This window comes from Excalfactoria chinensis, chromosome 5 (assembly GCF_039878825.1).
Source record: "Excalfactoria chinensis isolate bCotChi1 chromosome 5, bCotChi1.hap2, whole genome shotgun sequence".
Lineage (NCBI taxonomy): Eukaryota > Metazoa > Chordata > Aves > Galliformes > Phasianidae > Excalfactoria > Excalfactoria chinensis.
Window position 1 is genome coordinate 10369712 of NC_092829.1, and position 13982 is coordinate 10383693.

The window sequence follows — 13982 nt, forward strand, 5'->3', positions numbered from 1 at the left end:
AGGCATTAGAGACATTCACTACACTACCAACACACACGACAGACTTCCACACGTACATTTATCTTCTCAATTCCAAAAGGCTTAAAGACAGCTACAATTTTTTCCAGCCTTTCATGTTTAAGTATATTTCAGCTACACTTCTACTCCTTCACTCATCTGAGCTGTTGTGTTTAGAGATGTGCAGGAAGCTGAGAGTATCCCTGTTTTGATGTATCAGGAATTCAGCCACAGATTCATATAGAGGATAACAGTTTTAAATGGTTTGGTTGGTACTTTCCACAGAACCATCTCAACACTTATTTTGGTGCTATAATGTTATAATGAGACAATAATAGCAGAGTGGCAAAGCCTTTGGATACAGCAAATGAGACCAATTACAGATACAAAACCAAAGGAAAAGAACTGCCTACCTTTGGAAGATCTCAGGCAAAAATCTTCAGCAAGAGATACCCTCACATCCACTTCCAGCCCTTAAATGAGGTCTGTGAAGAGGTGGAACCAGGATTCCAGTCACACAGGTGTGCTGCATGCACTTGAGCTCCCCTGGATTGGCCCTGCCTTCCTTACAGACATCATCACTAATCTTTGCACTCTACAATGCAATACTATGATATGCACAAATATTAACAATACTGCTCTATAAATGTAGCACTTAAGAGGAATGTCAACAACAACAAAAAACCCTAGGATAATGACTTGTATCTACATAAAGGCTTTTTAAAAACATGTATCTCTATTTATTTATACATATATGTTTATATTAATAATCATATAATTATATATATTCATATTAGTTGCTTGAACAACTGCTAATGGATTTGGGAACAGCCTTGTCATTGGACAGCTTAGAAGATGCTAAGTATTCCTACCTAGAGTGGTTGAAGGAGTAAATTGTTAACAATTTTTATTTGAATGTTTGTTTTGTAAAATTGCAAGAGTCAGGCTACCAGCGAGGAGGCAAAGCTATGACATGAGGTGACCCTGGTGTGCAGTGTGCCCTCACCAACAGTGCAGTCCCTGTGGGTGGGCCCATTGGCAGTCCCAGACACAGCAAAAGAAGTCAGGACTGGAGTACAGATCTAATGGTCCATCCAGAAGTCAAATCTGGAAATAAACCTGAATAAAATCTACAACACAGGTGCAGGGTGTTGATCCAACAGATTATCTGAGGTCCAACCAGAACATGCAGGTAGAAAACAGCATCTCTACATCATAGCTCAAATCAGGACTGATAACTAGGCTGAGTTGAAATAGGAATCAGATGAGAGAGGGCCCAGGTGACACAAATCAGGGATGTTAAGACCTATTAGCTCCCTCAAGCCCCTGATTTTTATCAGCCTTTATTTGTATCCAGGTGATTCTTTTGATTCTTTAAAATCATGTCCGCTCTTTGAAATATTGCAGAGAAAATAAAGATCTGAAAAATTTATAGTGCCTTTTTTCATGGTATCATAAATGGCTGGGTTGAGAAAAGGTCTTAAAGCCCACTCAGTTTCCACCCCCAGCCATGGGCTGGTTGCTCTTTCCAGATGCCTTGTCTAACCCTGCCAGAGGCACCTCCAGGGATGGGGCACCCACAGGTCTCTGGGCAGCCTGTGCCAGGATCTTGCTGCCCTCTGAATTAAGGATTTTTATCTAATCTCTAACTCAAATGTCCCCTTTTATTTTAAAACCATTGTTCCTCATCGTATCACTATCAGACCATGTAAAAAAGGTGGCCTCTGTCTTGTTTTCAGGTGATTTCAGCTTTCTCATATGACATGCACTACCCTTTTCGTTTCTCTCTGTAATATGAGCATGAATAATAATTTGCAGACTTCCTTGAGAAGTAACTGTGGAAAAGTCAGAATCAGATCCTTTGCACCAGGTCTCCATACAGAAGGTTTGACCAGATATGTTAAAGGCCTTTTAGTATGCTGGTAGATACACAATTTACTGAGGCAGCATCTGAACTGACAGAGGCCTGTAACCTGAAATTATAAACACACAGACTCCAAAGAAAGAGAAACAAATTTTGGAAGTGTGCATAATCAGCAAAAGTGGCTGGATAGGTGAGACATCGTTGTGAGTTTGCTCCTGCTGATACCAATTGCTAACATATTTATCACAGATGGAAGACGAATTAGGCAGGGACATTTATGATGAATTGGTTGAAATATAACATTTACAAATCAAAAATTGAACAAGTATAGCCCTTATCTGTTGTTTATTAAAAAAAAAAAAGAAAAGAAAACAACAACAAATCAAAACAATAAAAACCACATCACATTTACAGGTACCGTATTTGTCAAATAAACTATGCACAAGTCAAGAACTCTGCAGAACAGTTCCAGTGGTAAATGACCTTTTATTTTACAAAAAATAGCTGCCATGAAGGTAAATCATATTAAAGTTCCTTGTTCTTTTTTTTCTTTTCTTTCTCTCTCTCTCTCTCTCTCTTTTTTTTTTTTTTTTTTCTCCTCTTTAACATTTTTAGATTTATTTTGGGGAATGAAAAATCCTTAGCAATACAGATACGTTACATTTGTCTTCATTACCATCCGGCGCAAGCCACAGCAAATGGACCCACATATCCTGAGGCCAACCACAGGTAACAAGTTCAATTTATTTTACACATAGTTAGGAAATGTTTTGATTTGGTAGCAGGCTTTCAAGGGCCTAGATGGCAGTGTAGTTCTTGGTGTAATTCGTCAATTTGATTTTCTCTGGGAAGATAATATTAACAGAAAGGTTTTCCCCATTGCTAGACTTCAGAAGAAAGTTCTTTTTCTTGCGCAGGAGGTGACTGTATTTGGCATTAGCCAACCACATTTCACATTTTGAAAAAAATACAATCCCGGTTGTACCCAAAACTACAAGACATGTAAGTGATCCCAGTACCACAAAACATATCACTTGGCTTTTACTGAGCAAAGGATCTGCGTTTTGGATTGTTTCTTTCACTGTTATTTTCAGGATTTCATGTTCTTGATGCACTGATCTGTGATGAGCTTTTGGGGGTAGCTTGTAATTCTGCATGTTCTTTGTGCCAGTATTCACTGCAGAAAGACTTGTGTTTTTGCTGGCATGTCTGCAGGTTGCACCAACAAATTCTGGCTTACAGATGCATTTGAATCCTCCCCGTGGATGTTCTTTGCATGTTCCTCCATTCTCACACGGGTCACTTGCACAGAATGTGACATGGCTGCTGCAGAGCTTTCCTGTATAGCCATGGGGACATAAACAGCTGAAACCTGCACCAATATCTGTGCATGTTCCTCCATTTTCACATGGGTTGGATTCACAGTCATCCCTATCTATTTCACAGAAGTTGCCATCAAAACCAGAAGGGCACAGACAGGAAGCATGGGGTGCAAAACCACTGTCATCAATGCATGTTCCTCCATTCTGGCAGGGAGAGCTGGAAGAGAGAACAAACACATACATATAGAGAACTCAATCAAAATCTAAGGAAAGAAGCTATTAGGAAACACTTGAAACAACTGATGTAATAAGAGAAGCTGAATTTCTTCAGAAGAGCCAAATCCTAATGTAAATCCACTGAAGTCAATGAAGTTGAATCAAGAATGAGTCATTAAACAGCTCTGTCAATACAGGCTGTAGTATCTTCTGCTGACCCCTCAGGCAGAATTAATACAGCACTATATAAATCCAACCTGAAGAGTTGTGAATGGATTCTAATTTATTCCAAACATTTATCCAAATTAAGCTTCCCAATGTTTTCATAAGCTTAGAGCTATTTAGCTGAGTAACTATCTAGACAAGACTGAACAAACAGACTAGCAGAAAGGCTTTCTTTTCCACCTGATTGTTCATAACATAATCTGTGCATTGTATGTGCAAAGCAAAACACTCTCATGCAGCACAGTGATTGTTTTTATTCTGCCTCATTTGTGCTCCATGACAAACAAAACAACTAGAGGTGAGTAGATACGCTTTCCTGCAAGCAGCTGTTGAGACAAATTTTTTGTCATAGCAAAGGAAGTTGTCGTGAGAACAGGGGCAGAGGAAACCAAGTGTTTCTTCAAACTCTTTCAGAACTTAATTATTAATAGCCTGGTACTATGTTATGTTTTAAATGGCATAAATTCATTGGAAGAATCTGTGCCTTACCAAGCACAAGTCCAAAAAGACAGAGACACCTACTGACAAAAAAGCACGAATGCTATCAATTCAGTGGAGCTGCTGAAAGCAGATGTGGTCCTTTAACCCATCTTGCTGACAGAAAAGGGGCCCAGGGTTTGCAAATAAATCTCAAAATCATTTTCACAGCAATGATCGTATATGAACAAAGTTTTTAAAACTTACCTTCTAAAAATGGATTTCAGGCATGGAAAACATAACATAATTCTTGATGAAGACGACAACAAGCCTATTTGACAACAGTTTTCCCAATAATTATAAATCTCTCAAGGTACACTGCACACTACCAGGCCATAATTGAAAAGTCCAAGCAGTACTTCAGTGTTACCTTGCCAGTAGAAAGTCTTGCAGGTACCAAACAGCTGCAGCTTCAAGAACACTGAGATTTCACATATGCAGTAGTTGGTAGCAATAGTAGCAGTTGGATTTCCATAGTGGGGACACAGTTCATTAAGAGCCTGAGTAAGGTGACTTCCAATGGGAGAATAAGCTCCTTTTTACAAATGGCCCCAATCACTGTTGGGATAAGGCTGAGCAGTTGTTGCTCTGGTAGGAGACATCACACTGAGTGCCCTCAGCACCCATGGCCTTACTGAAGATTAAAATACTTTGTCACCACTAAGTGACTACTGCACTAGGAAGGTCATTTGTTGTATTTGTTTTTTTAATACTTTCACAGTGTTTAGAAAATGCATGTAACAATTTGAAAATTTGTTCTTTATTACTGAGCTTCATTAGCATAACTTTTAATATTTTTAAGTTAATATTGTATTAACAGTCTCCTTGAATAGATTCACAGTGCTAGTAGGAGTACATACTTCTGAGATAGAGATATATATAGAGATAGAGATATAGAGATAGATAGAAATATATAGAGATTATATTCTTTAGAGATAAGAGTTATTGCGTCTGAAGAATGGTCAGAAGGAATCTAGATTTTAAATTCACATCAGAAACCAGCATTTACCCATTAATAATACAAGGTCCTTTCCTGAGATGGCAGTTTTTTCCTGTAAATCCCTGGGCACACAGACAAATATATCCTCCGTCACCAGTCTCTATGCATGTTGAGTTATTGGTGCAGGGCTTTGCAGAACATGGCTGAATATCTGTTTAAAAAAACAACAATAAAAACATTTTTTGAAATTTTACTAAAACACTGTTCAATGAAATGAATGCTAAATAGTCAGCAGAAGAACAAGGCAGGGCTCAATTAAATTCAGGAGACAGAATCAGCTTTAAATAAAATGCTTTAAATAAAACACAGCAGTAATGGCCATTCACCCTACATTTTACAAGTTCTGATTTATTCCTCCCACTTAACATGGAGTACAGATTGTTCAATTACTGCAAGCACTTTGAGCTCTTTTCTTTTCCTACCTGTCACTCTTGAAATGATTTTGAACTGTTCCAGTATGTAAATAATTAATATTACCAATAAAATATTTGGTAGGGAAGAAGAAACTTCTAAGTAGCTTAGTCAACCTTTTCCTTTTCCAGCCTTGGCATCTTCATGAGCTGAATTCTGATAAAGAGAAAAAGGATCAGGAATTTCTCATGCTCTCTAACCAAAAGTCTATCGTTATGTGTTTAGGAACAAACATTTCATAATAATAGAGACTGGCAGGTTACAAAGACCCTTAATGTTTCATCATCTGTCTGGGTTACATCTAACCCTTACATAGCTGCACCAGAAGAGAGAGCTGTCTGACATGTTTTGACCAAAAAGTCACACATCTCTTTTTCTTTAGAGTTTCCCTGCTAATGAATTTCCCAATTGAACTCCTACCAATTTTTTACAAATAGCTAAAATTAAATATGTAAACAAGTACATATTTTAGCCATCTAATGGAGCAGCTGCAGTGAAGAGCTGGCTGCAAGGTACCTGATACCTCAAATATTCATGTCCATATGTAGACTATGGATCATTGAATGATAAAGGTTGGAAAAGACCCCTAAGATCAGCTAGTCTAACCATTAGCCCATTCCCTCCATCCCCTCTAAACCACGTCCATCGTTGTCACATCTCCACAGTTCTGGAACACGTCCAGGGACAGTGACTCTACCACCTCCCTGGGCAGCCTGTTGCCAATGCATCACCACTCTTCCAGAGAATATTTTTTTCCTAATATAGAAGATAAAAAGGATTTAAGGGCATTTATTTTCCACTTCCCACAACATAACATGAAAGTTAGTTGATATCATGAGGTACTGCTAAATTTTAACCACAGCGAAATACTTCAATAGCCTTAGCTTTTAGATATAATCTTCCCTGGATAAAAGGCTCTATTTTCTGATGTGTTTGCCTGTTCTTATTACAAGAAGAGCATTTTGCATGCACTTTAAGATCCAATTTTCACAAGGACCAAAATAAACTTGAATGCTTTTTGGAATAGTGTTCTTTGCCACCTATTTTGTCAGGCTTTAAAGGCAGCTAAAAAAATATAAACTGTGACGCATGAGCGAAGAAACTCTGAAAGGTATATGTGGATAGGTATATGTATTAATAGGTATATACGCATGTATGAATATGTACAGTACTACTAGTAATTTATGTAAGGAATTTGGTTTTAAAACACAATTTTAAAGCTTATAGTATCGTATCATTTTGAAATGTAAACACATAGGTAAATCAAATACTCCATATCCTCTATTCTCTTTAGCTTCCCTCTCAGAAGACCGCAATCCAAATAGTTTAATTGCTTCGAGTGGCAGCTGAGCCTCAGATGAAAATTGAAAAAAAGACTGTACATTTACACATGTATTATGAATAGCTGCAATCACATTACCAATAAATTAATTAACACCTTTCATAAAACCAAGCTGTCAAGCTGCAGTGCATGAAGTGAGTGTTTCTCTCAGGAAAGCATCACAGTGGCTGGATATCAGGTTGTAAAGGTTCTGCACCAGGGGGCAGTGGGCATAGAACAGGATCTGTTGGGGCAGTGGTCACAGCCTGTTTGGATAACACTCTCAGACTTCGGGTTTGCTTTTTGGGTGGCCCTGTGTGCAGCCAGAAGTTGTATTGGATCATCACTGTGGGTCCCTTCCAGTTCAGTACATTTTGTGATTCCGTGGTTCAAAGCACAGCAGAATTTGTCTCTTGCATGGCTATCATGGGCATTAGCAAAGAGGTAAATTAGCAGTATTAAAAGATAGACCAGCTTACAGATTTTTTTCCTTAAGTGACATGCCCACACATGCGATTGTAATAATAGCCATAAGTGACACCACTAATCCTGGCCTACATGTTTACAGTGAACCCAATCTATAATCCGCATGCCTGTAAATTATAAGGTAGGTCATTCTTCATCTGAACTGAGAACCAGATCTCCAGCCCATGGTGAATATAAAACCACATGATGACCTAAAACTGCTCCAGAAAGGAACTTTCATTATCTATACTAAGGAGATTATACACTAAATTTCCTAGAAAACAGAAAAAGAGAACATCGTCATTCAAAAAATATCTTATTTTCTCTTGAGTTTAGCAAGTAAATAAGCTGCTAAGACTATAGCTATATTTTACAGATATTTCAAGTGTTAACAGTGGCCAAGTGAATTTGTGGGTTTTGCCACCTCTCTGTTGACAATTGCTCACAGCTGGCAACACTGAAACAGTGGTTTTGCCAAAAATTCCCTGGCAAATATGACACTTCCTATAGCAGCAAAAAGGAAGAATGCCAAGGAAACAACAAAACTGTATTTACTCAGAATCCTCTGTCAGTCTCCCCATAAACAATACAAATGTAGCATTTTAACAAGGCTTATCTCATTGCACACCTGAAGCTAAAATGTGTTGCCACTGGTTAAAAAATATCAATTAAAATCATTCACATGTGAAAATGTAAGAGTTGTGGCCTCTGGACATCATATCATATATTCAGTATTAAAAAAAGAGTCAAGGAGTGTGGGTTTTTATGGTAAGAAACTGGTGTGTTTATATTATCACATCTAAAAAAACAGTTATGTGTACTTGTCAGTGATACCCATATGAATGGGAGCATTCATTTTGTCCTCTTTCCTAACCTTATCAAGCCTTATTTAGTGGTACTTGCTAATGATTTATAACAGTCTGTGATGACTTTATACAGTCAGGAGACCAACACCAACATTTTGGCAGAGGGTGTTAGAGATTGATTAACCTCATTTGAGGATACAGTGCATTCATGGATCACTAGAACAATTTTTAACAGCCTTCAAGTGGCAGGAAAAAGACTGTGCACCTTTTGTGGCAGAAGAATGCATTTAGGGTAGGTCCAATGTGATGGACCTACTCAGTGAATCCACTGAGATGAAAGACATTCAATGTAATATAACTCTCTTTGTATCTGTAGGGACATTTCGTTTTGGCTAAGCACATGTTCATGGGGGTCTAAATTAAAATTGGCAAAGAACATTGAGATAACTCTGAGTGTTGAGAGAAGTAATGCTTTCTGGACTTAAACAAGGAATATCCATTTAATATTGAAGAATCATCGCAATTAATGCTCATTAAAATGTTACTTTTCTATGATTATGTAATTACAATTTCCAAATAATTATTTTCCATCATAAATACCAACTGAAAAAGGTTGCAAAACTCAGATGACATTTAACTGCCAAGTAATTAAGCTAGTCCCTTAAAATGGTTCTTTGAAGAATGTCCAACTTGAGAACATAACCATAACTTGCAGAAATCTTTAGTTGTGTATCTCCATGCCACTGCAAGTTTGTGATCAACCAGAAATCATCTTCTAGTCATCCTGAACATTTCAACCAGTTCAAACTGCATCATCATTAACTACTGTTTTGGGCATTCACTGACAGCCATGCTCTATAAATTGTAAGCTGCGTAACAATGAAAGTCCAAAATAGAAGCAGAAAGAACAAGGCCTTGGACACTTGTCTTCTTCCAGCTGCATCTCTGCAGGCTGAACTGGTGCACAGTCCTGGATGCTCACACGGTTTCTGCACCCTCACAAGTCTTGGCTGAACACTCATTTGCCTACGTCAGCCAACATAAACTAGCTCAGCAAAGGCCAGCTCCTCAAATTGCTGATGCTATCTGGCACATTCTGACAGGAAAGGGGTGAATGAGCGTGCTCTGCTTATCCCTCAGATCTGGGAGGAAGGCAGCATTTTGCTTGGGCAGACCTTTCCCTTAGTGATACTAATGCTATTCCATTGAACCATCATAGGATTAAAGAACAAAGAATTATGATGTTTACCTTTTCAAAAAGTATTTAGTGTTAAGCTCTTATTTTCCCATACAAAAAATTACATATATGTACATAAATATAAATATTGTGTCATATACATATTTCAAACTAACTAATATATATAAAAAAAATAAATGTGTTTTCATCATAAAGATTAACATGACAATGATGACCAGTTGTCTGTTAGCATTATTCACAATTATCAATATTTAAAATAGAATGAGAAGCATATGCCTTGCTCACACATATGCCCAAATACTGAACATGTTGAATGTTTTGGAAGAGATCTTAAAGCCCACCCAGTGCCAACCCACTACTGTGGGCTGGCTGCCCCATACCAGCTCAGGCTGCCCCTCCAGCCCAGCCTTGTGCACCTCCAAGGATGGGGCACCCACAGCCACAGCTCTCTGGGCAGCAGTACCAGTGACTCTTACACGCTGCTGCCCATAACCTCCTTATTATCTTGGTCTAGCATTCTTTTAAAATTAGTTATCCATAAAATCTTTCGTATGTCTCCATCACCAGATGGGGCTGTTTCACCTCATTTTCTCAAGGAACAGAAAGGATGTGCAAACCTATGTCACAGAGGCTGCCAACCCAGCCTTCCTCACAGATGCACTGCCAGGGTTTGACACAGCTGCCATGCAGGCATCCAGGGAAAGGGACACACTGATTGCAGAGAGCACCCTGCCAACCGGGCAGACACCTGAAAGAGACAGGAGACAATACACAAGCATGATTTATTTTTTAATAAACATAATTACATGGATGTTCCCCTATTCAGGGCGCAATAAATAAACTTTTGGATTCAAAACTGGACCATGCAGCACATCTGATCAAAAAGATGGCATTAGTGCTTCCAGGATACTAGAAGTATTTATATGGAAAAAAGAAAGGGGTGTGTGTGTGTGTGTGTGTGTGTGTGTGTGCGTGTGTGTGACATGGGTGTCATTCAGTGACAAATAAATGGTAATCAACTTAAAGCCTTCTCATACTGGGATAATTATGCTAAAGAGGCATCTAGATACTTCTGCTCTATCAGTCCAGTTACGGTATGGTAATGGAGTGCTGCCTCATTACAGTTTCATATTTGCAGAGGATACACTGTTTCAGCTTCTGTTTTAAAGAACAATGAATTATTGAGGAGGTCTGTTTCTGAGCTAAGGCTCTGTCTGATAGATCTTTTTACCTGCATTCACTGGGAAATTCACAAAACCCGTTCACTGGGTGGCAGCCAGCTTTACAGCTCACACCTAAAAGAAGAGATTTTTAATACAAAAATTAGCACTCAGGGTAAATATATATCTATATATATATAGAGAGAGAGAAATAAATAAAATAATAATAACAATAAAGTGTTCTGTATACATTACTTCTGTTTTAAAAGAAATCAGACTGCAGAGTGAAAAAAGCAACTCAAGACTGCATAGTAGTATTCTTATTTCAGTTAAATATGTGTTTCTGCAACACAAAGATTTTAAATGAACCTGGGGCACATTACAGGGTGTTTCTATAAGGTAGGAGAAATGACATCAAGAATTGACTGCAGAAGAACACAGAATAAAACGCAATAGCAAAGTGTGTGTGCTCTCATACGACTTTAAAAGGGAAATTTCAGAACACACATATGCTACTACACAACACGGAACGACAGCTGCATTATTTCAGAACTATTTGAAACATAGAAATATCATTAATCAGGAAATATATACATATATATATATTTAAAACAACTTACAAGGTCATTTCCACCTTATGTCTGGACTACAACAACAACAACAAAAGATTAAATTGCAGAAGAGTAACTGAAGTTTATTATAACGATGTCTCAGCCACTTTTCTCTCTCCCATCTCCTCCCTCAGCTATCTGCATCGAGAAGCATTAAGCCACACCACGAAGCAGCACCGCTAACCGCTGCCCTGGCAGCCGAATGGCACGAGGAGCGCATCGCCGCACCTCCGGCCGGAGCGAGGGCTGGGGGAGGCTGCGCTCTCAAGCCCGTCTCGGCCAACTCCTCCAACTTTCCCAGGTCGCTTCCGCGGAGGGGTTACCTGGGGCGGCGGGGAAGACGAGGGGCAGCAGGCAGCAGCAGCAACAGCAGCAGCCGAGGAGCCCGGCGGCTCGCAGCCTCATGTTGGGGCCGCTGGGCACGGAGCTGGCGCGGACCCTCCCCGGTGGCGGAGGAGGAGGAGGAGGAGGAGGAAGAGGAGGAAGAGGAGGAAGAGGCACCCCCGACCTCAGCCCGCAGAGCCGGCGAGTTGCGGTGCGGCGGGGCAGTAGGAGAAAGCGAGATGGGAGCTCTGCCCGGCTCCCCCCGGACCTCTATGAGCGTCCCCCTCCCGGCTGTGCAGAGCAGCGGGCACCGCGCGCACCCCGCCTGCCGCGATCGCGAGCGGGAGGAGGTTCGTGGCGGGGCGCGGCAGGAGGGAGGGTGAGTGGGGGGGCTTTGAGCACGCCTCTTACCTCGGGATCGCTGTCCGCTAACAGCCAGTGCTGGGCTACGGGTTTCTGAAGACTTCTCTCCCAATGCACATCAGAGCAACTTTTTTTTCTCCAGGAGAGACCCCAGCAAAGGCAGTGCAGGCAAAGCTGGTTCTGGTTCTGAGGCAAACAGGATAAACAGGAAAAGAACAAAGTGCACCCTAAGCTGACGGTCTTTTTGTTTTTTAGCTCATCTGTTCATAATACATGTAAGAAATTTTACACTAACACCAAGCAGTTTAAATTCTGTACTTTGTTCTGTGACCTTCTCTCTTTTTTCTGTCAATCTGTTCTTCCTTTGATCTGCCTGTTATGGAAATGGATGGGTTCTTTCTTGTTCCTTGCCATCTTCTTTTAAAGAAGTTATACCTCTTCCTAAGGGACCCTTTTTCTTCTGCTTCAGGTGTGGTGCTTACATCCACCGGACATCATTTACCAGTTAGTCAATGCTTATGTGCAGCAACCAGAGATCACTATAATATGATAAGAAATAATAAACCCCTTTTCTCTGGGATTATAATGGGCTAATTCAAGCTTACCGGTCTGAAAATGTAAGAGAAACCAAGATAGCCCATTTATTGGTGCTTGAAGATAAGCACAGATGTCACTCAGGTTGATAAAGTTTGCTTCTGTTAATACTGATTTATAGTTTAACCTAGAATGGGGGAAATGAAGGACAGAAAAAGGAAGAGGATGAGAATGAGGGCTGGTTTAAAAGACAACACTCAGGGGAAAGGGGTTAGAGGCAGGTACCGCTGCTTCAGATTCTCCAGAAGTTTGGCCACCTGAGAAAAACCATGCCCATCTGACTCAGATTACCTCCATGCCTTTTCAGTTTCTTGCTTCTTTCCTTTTACACCAATAAATTACTTGCTGTTTTGAAAACAGTGTTAGTAGGCATGGTGGTAATGGGCTGATGGTTGGACTAAGTGACCTTAGTGGTCTTTTCCAGCCTTAATGATTCTACAATTCTGTAAAAGGGTTTATTTGCCAGCACAGCTTTTGCCACTTTTCACACTTGCTGGGGTACTGTGGATGGCAAAAGTGCATCCAGCTAAATACCTACGCAGGTCTGTGACATCCCTCTACTATTTTGACCATCTCATCAAAGCAGACTTTAGTCTTCTTGCTTCCTCCCTAAACAGCTGGCAAAATGGTCTTCTTATATTCAGTATTTTTTAGCACGTAAGAGTATAGAATTTCTAGAATTCATAGCTTTGATCTGTACGCTCATCACTGTCAAATTATCTGATCTCATCTGCATTGTAAATATGTACTCTGACACACAGTGATGTGTTTCTTCTATTTTCTGAGTTAACTGCTCATATTGTCCCAAACTGATCTCTTATGAAAGGTCGTTAGTAAAGTCTTGTTCTCTCAATTCTGTATATGTTATAATCACCATAACAAACTTCAGTTTTTCTAGTTTGTCTTTCTTATTTTCCCTTTTGTACATGGATGCACTGTTAGATAAAAGTAATCTACTTCTTAGATCAACTCTACTTCACACTCTTCTATATGTCATAGGCGCCTCTTGCATGGCTGGAATCAGGATGAATCTCCATTTTCCCATCTTTCCTACTACTATCTAAACAGAAAGCTGATCATTTTATTTTTGTTGGGTCAGAATCCTTTTTGCATAAGTGGAGTCTGTAGATTGTATCCAACCAGAACCCACTGGAACAAAATATACACTGATATTAATAAAATAATTTTAAAACAGGAGCCCCATTGTTGTGCAGATCATTGTCTTTTCACTCCTTCTTCCACCTGAGGAAACTGAGCTGCAAACAATTCTTTTAATATTATTTTTTGAAGTTTTTGCATTAGAAATAGGGAAGAAAAGAACTTCAGTGGTCATCGGTGTAAAGAGATCAGTTTGTCATCTTTGAGAAATGGACTGCCCCCATGTGCCAGCTTCATTTCTGCTACCTCTGAGCTGATTCAATATACTGAACAGATACAAGACTGACAGGGAAAAGATGAACTCATTTTTACCATTGTCATATTTCTACTACCACAAAAGTCAGCAGGTGAATGTCCATAGAATGCTGTGAGGTGATGGCACAAGCATATAAACAAGAAAGTTTTTCTGCACAAAACAGATTTCACTACACACAGAAATAGCAGCAGTCAACAGTTAGCTGTGGACTGCC

At 39.7% G+C, this 13982-nt stretch overlaps 1 protein-coding gene across 1 annotated transcript; it reads right to left on the reverse strand.

Annotated features, from left to right (window-relative positions):
- Positions 1-2187: 2187 nt before the first annotated feature.
- Positions 2188-11744, reverse strand: DLK1 (delta like non-canonical Notch ligand 1). The gene is made up of 5 exons (XM_072338988.1): positions 11397-11744; positions 10534-10597; positions 9920-10050; positions 5111-5252; positions 2188-3400 (listed from the first exon to the last, which is right to left on the reverse strand). The coding sequence occupies exons 1-5, from the start codon at positions 11476-11478 to the stop codon at positions 2659-2661; spliced, it is 1161 nt and encodes a 386-aa protein (XP_072195089.1). The 5' UTR covers positions 11479-11744; the 3' UTR covers positions 2188-2658.
- Positions 11745-13982: the final 2238 nt, after the last annotated feature.

Coding starts and splice junctions, on each gene's coding strand:
- DLK1 (XM_072338988.1), bottom strand. CDS start 11,478: ATGAGGCTGCGAGCCGCCGGGCTCCTCGGCTGCTGCTGTTGCTGCTGC. Junction 5,253..9,919: donor TGGCAGCCTCTGTGACATAG/GTTTGCACATCC, acceptor TTTTTTAAACAG/ATATTCAGCCATGTTCTGCA. Junction 3,401..5,110: donor GGACCTTGTATTATTAATGG/GTAAATGCTGGT, acceptor TCTCTCTTCCAG/CTCTCCCTGCCAGAATGGAG.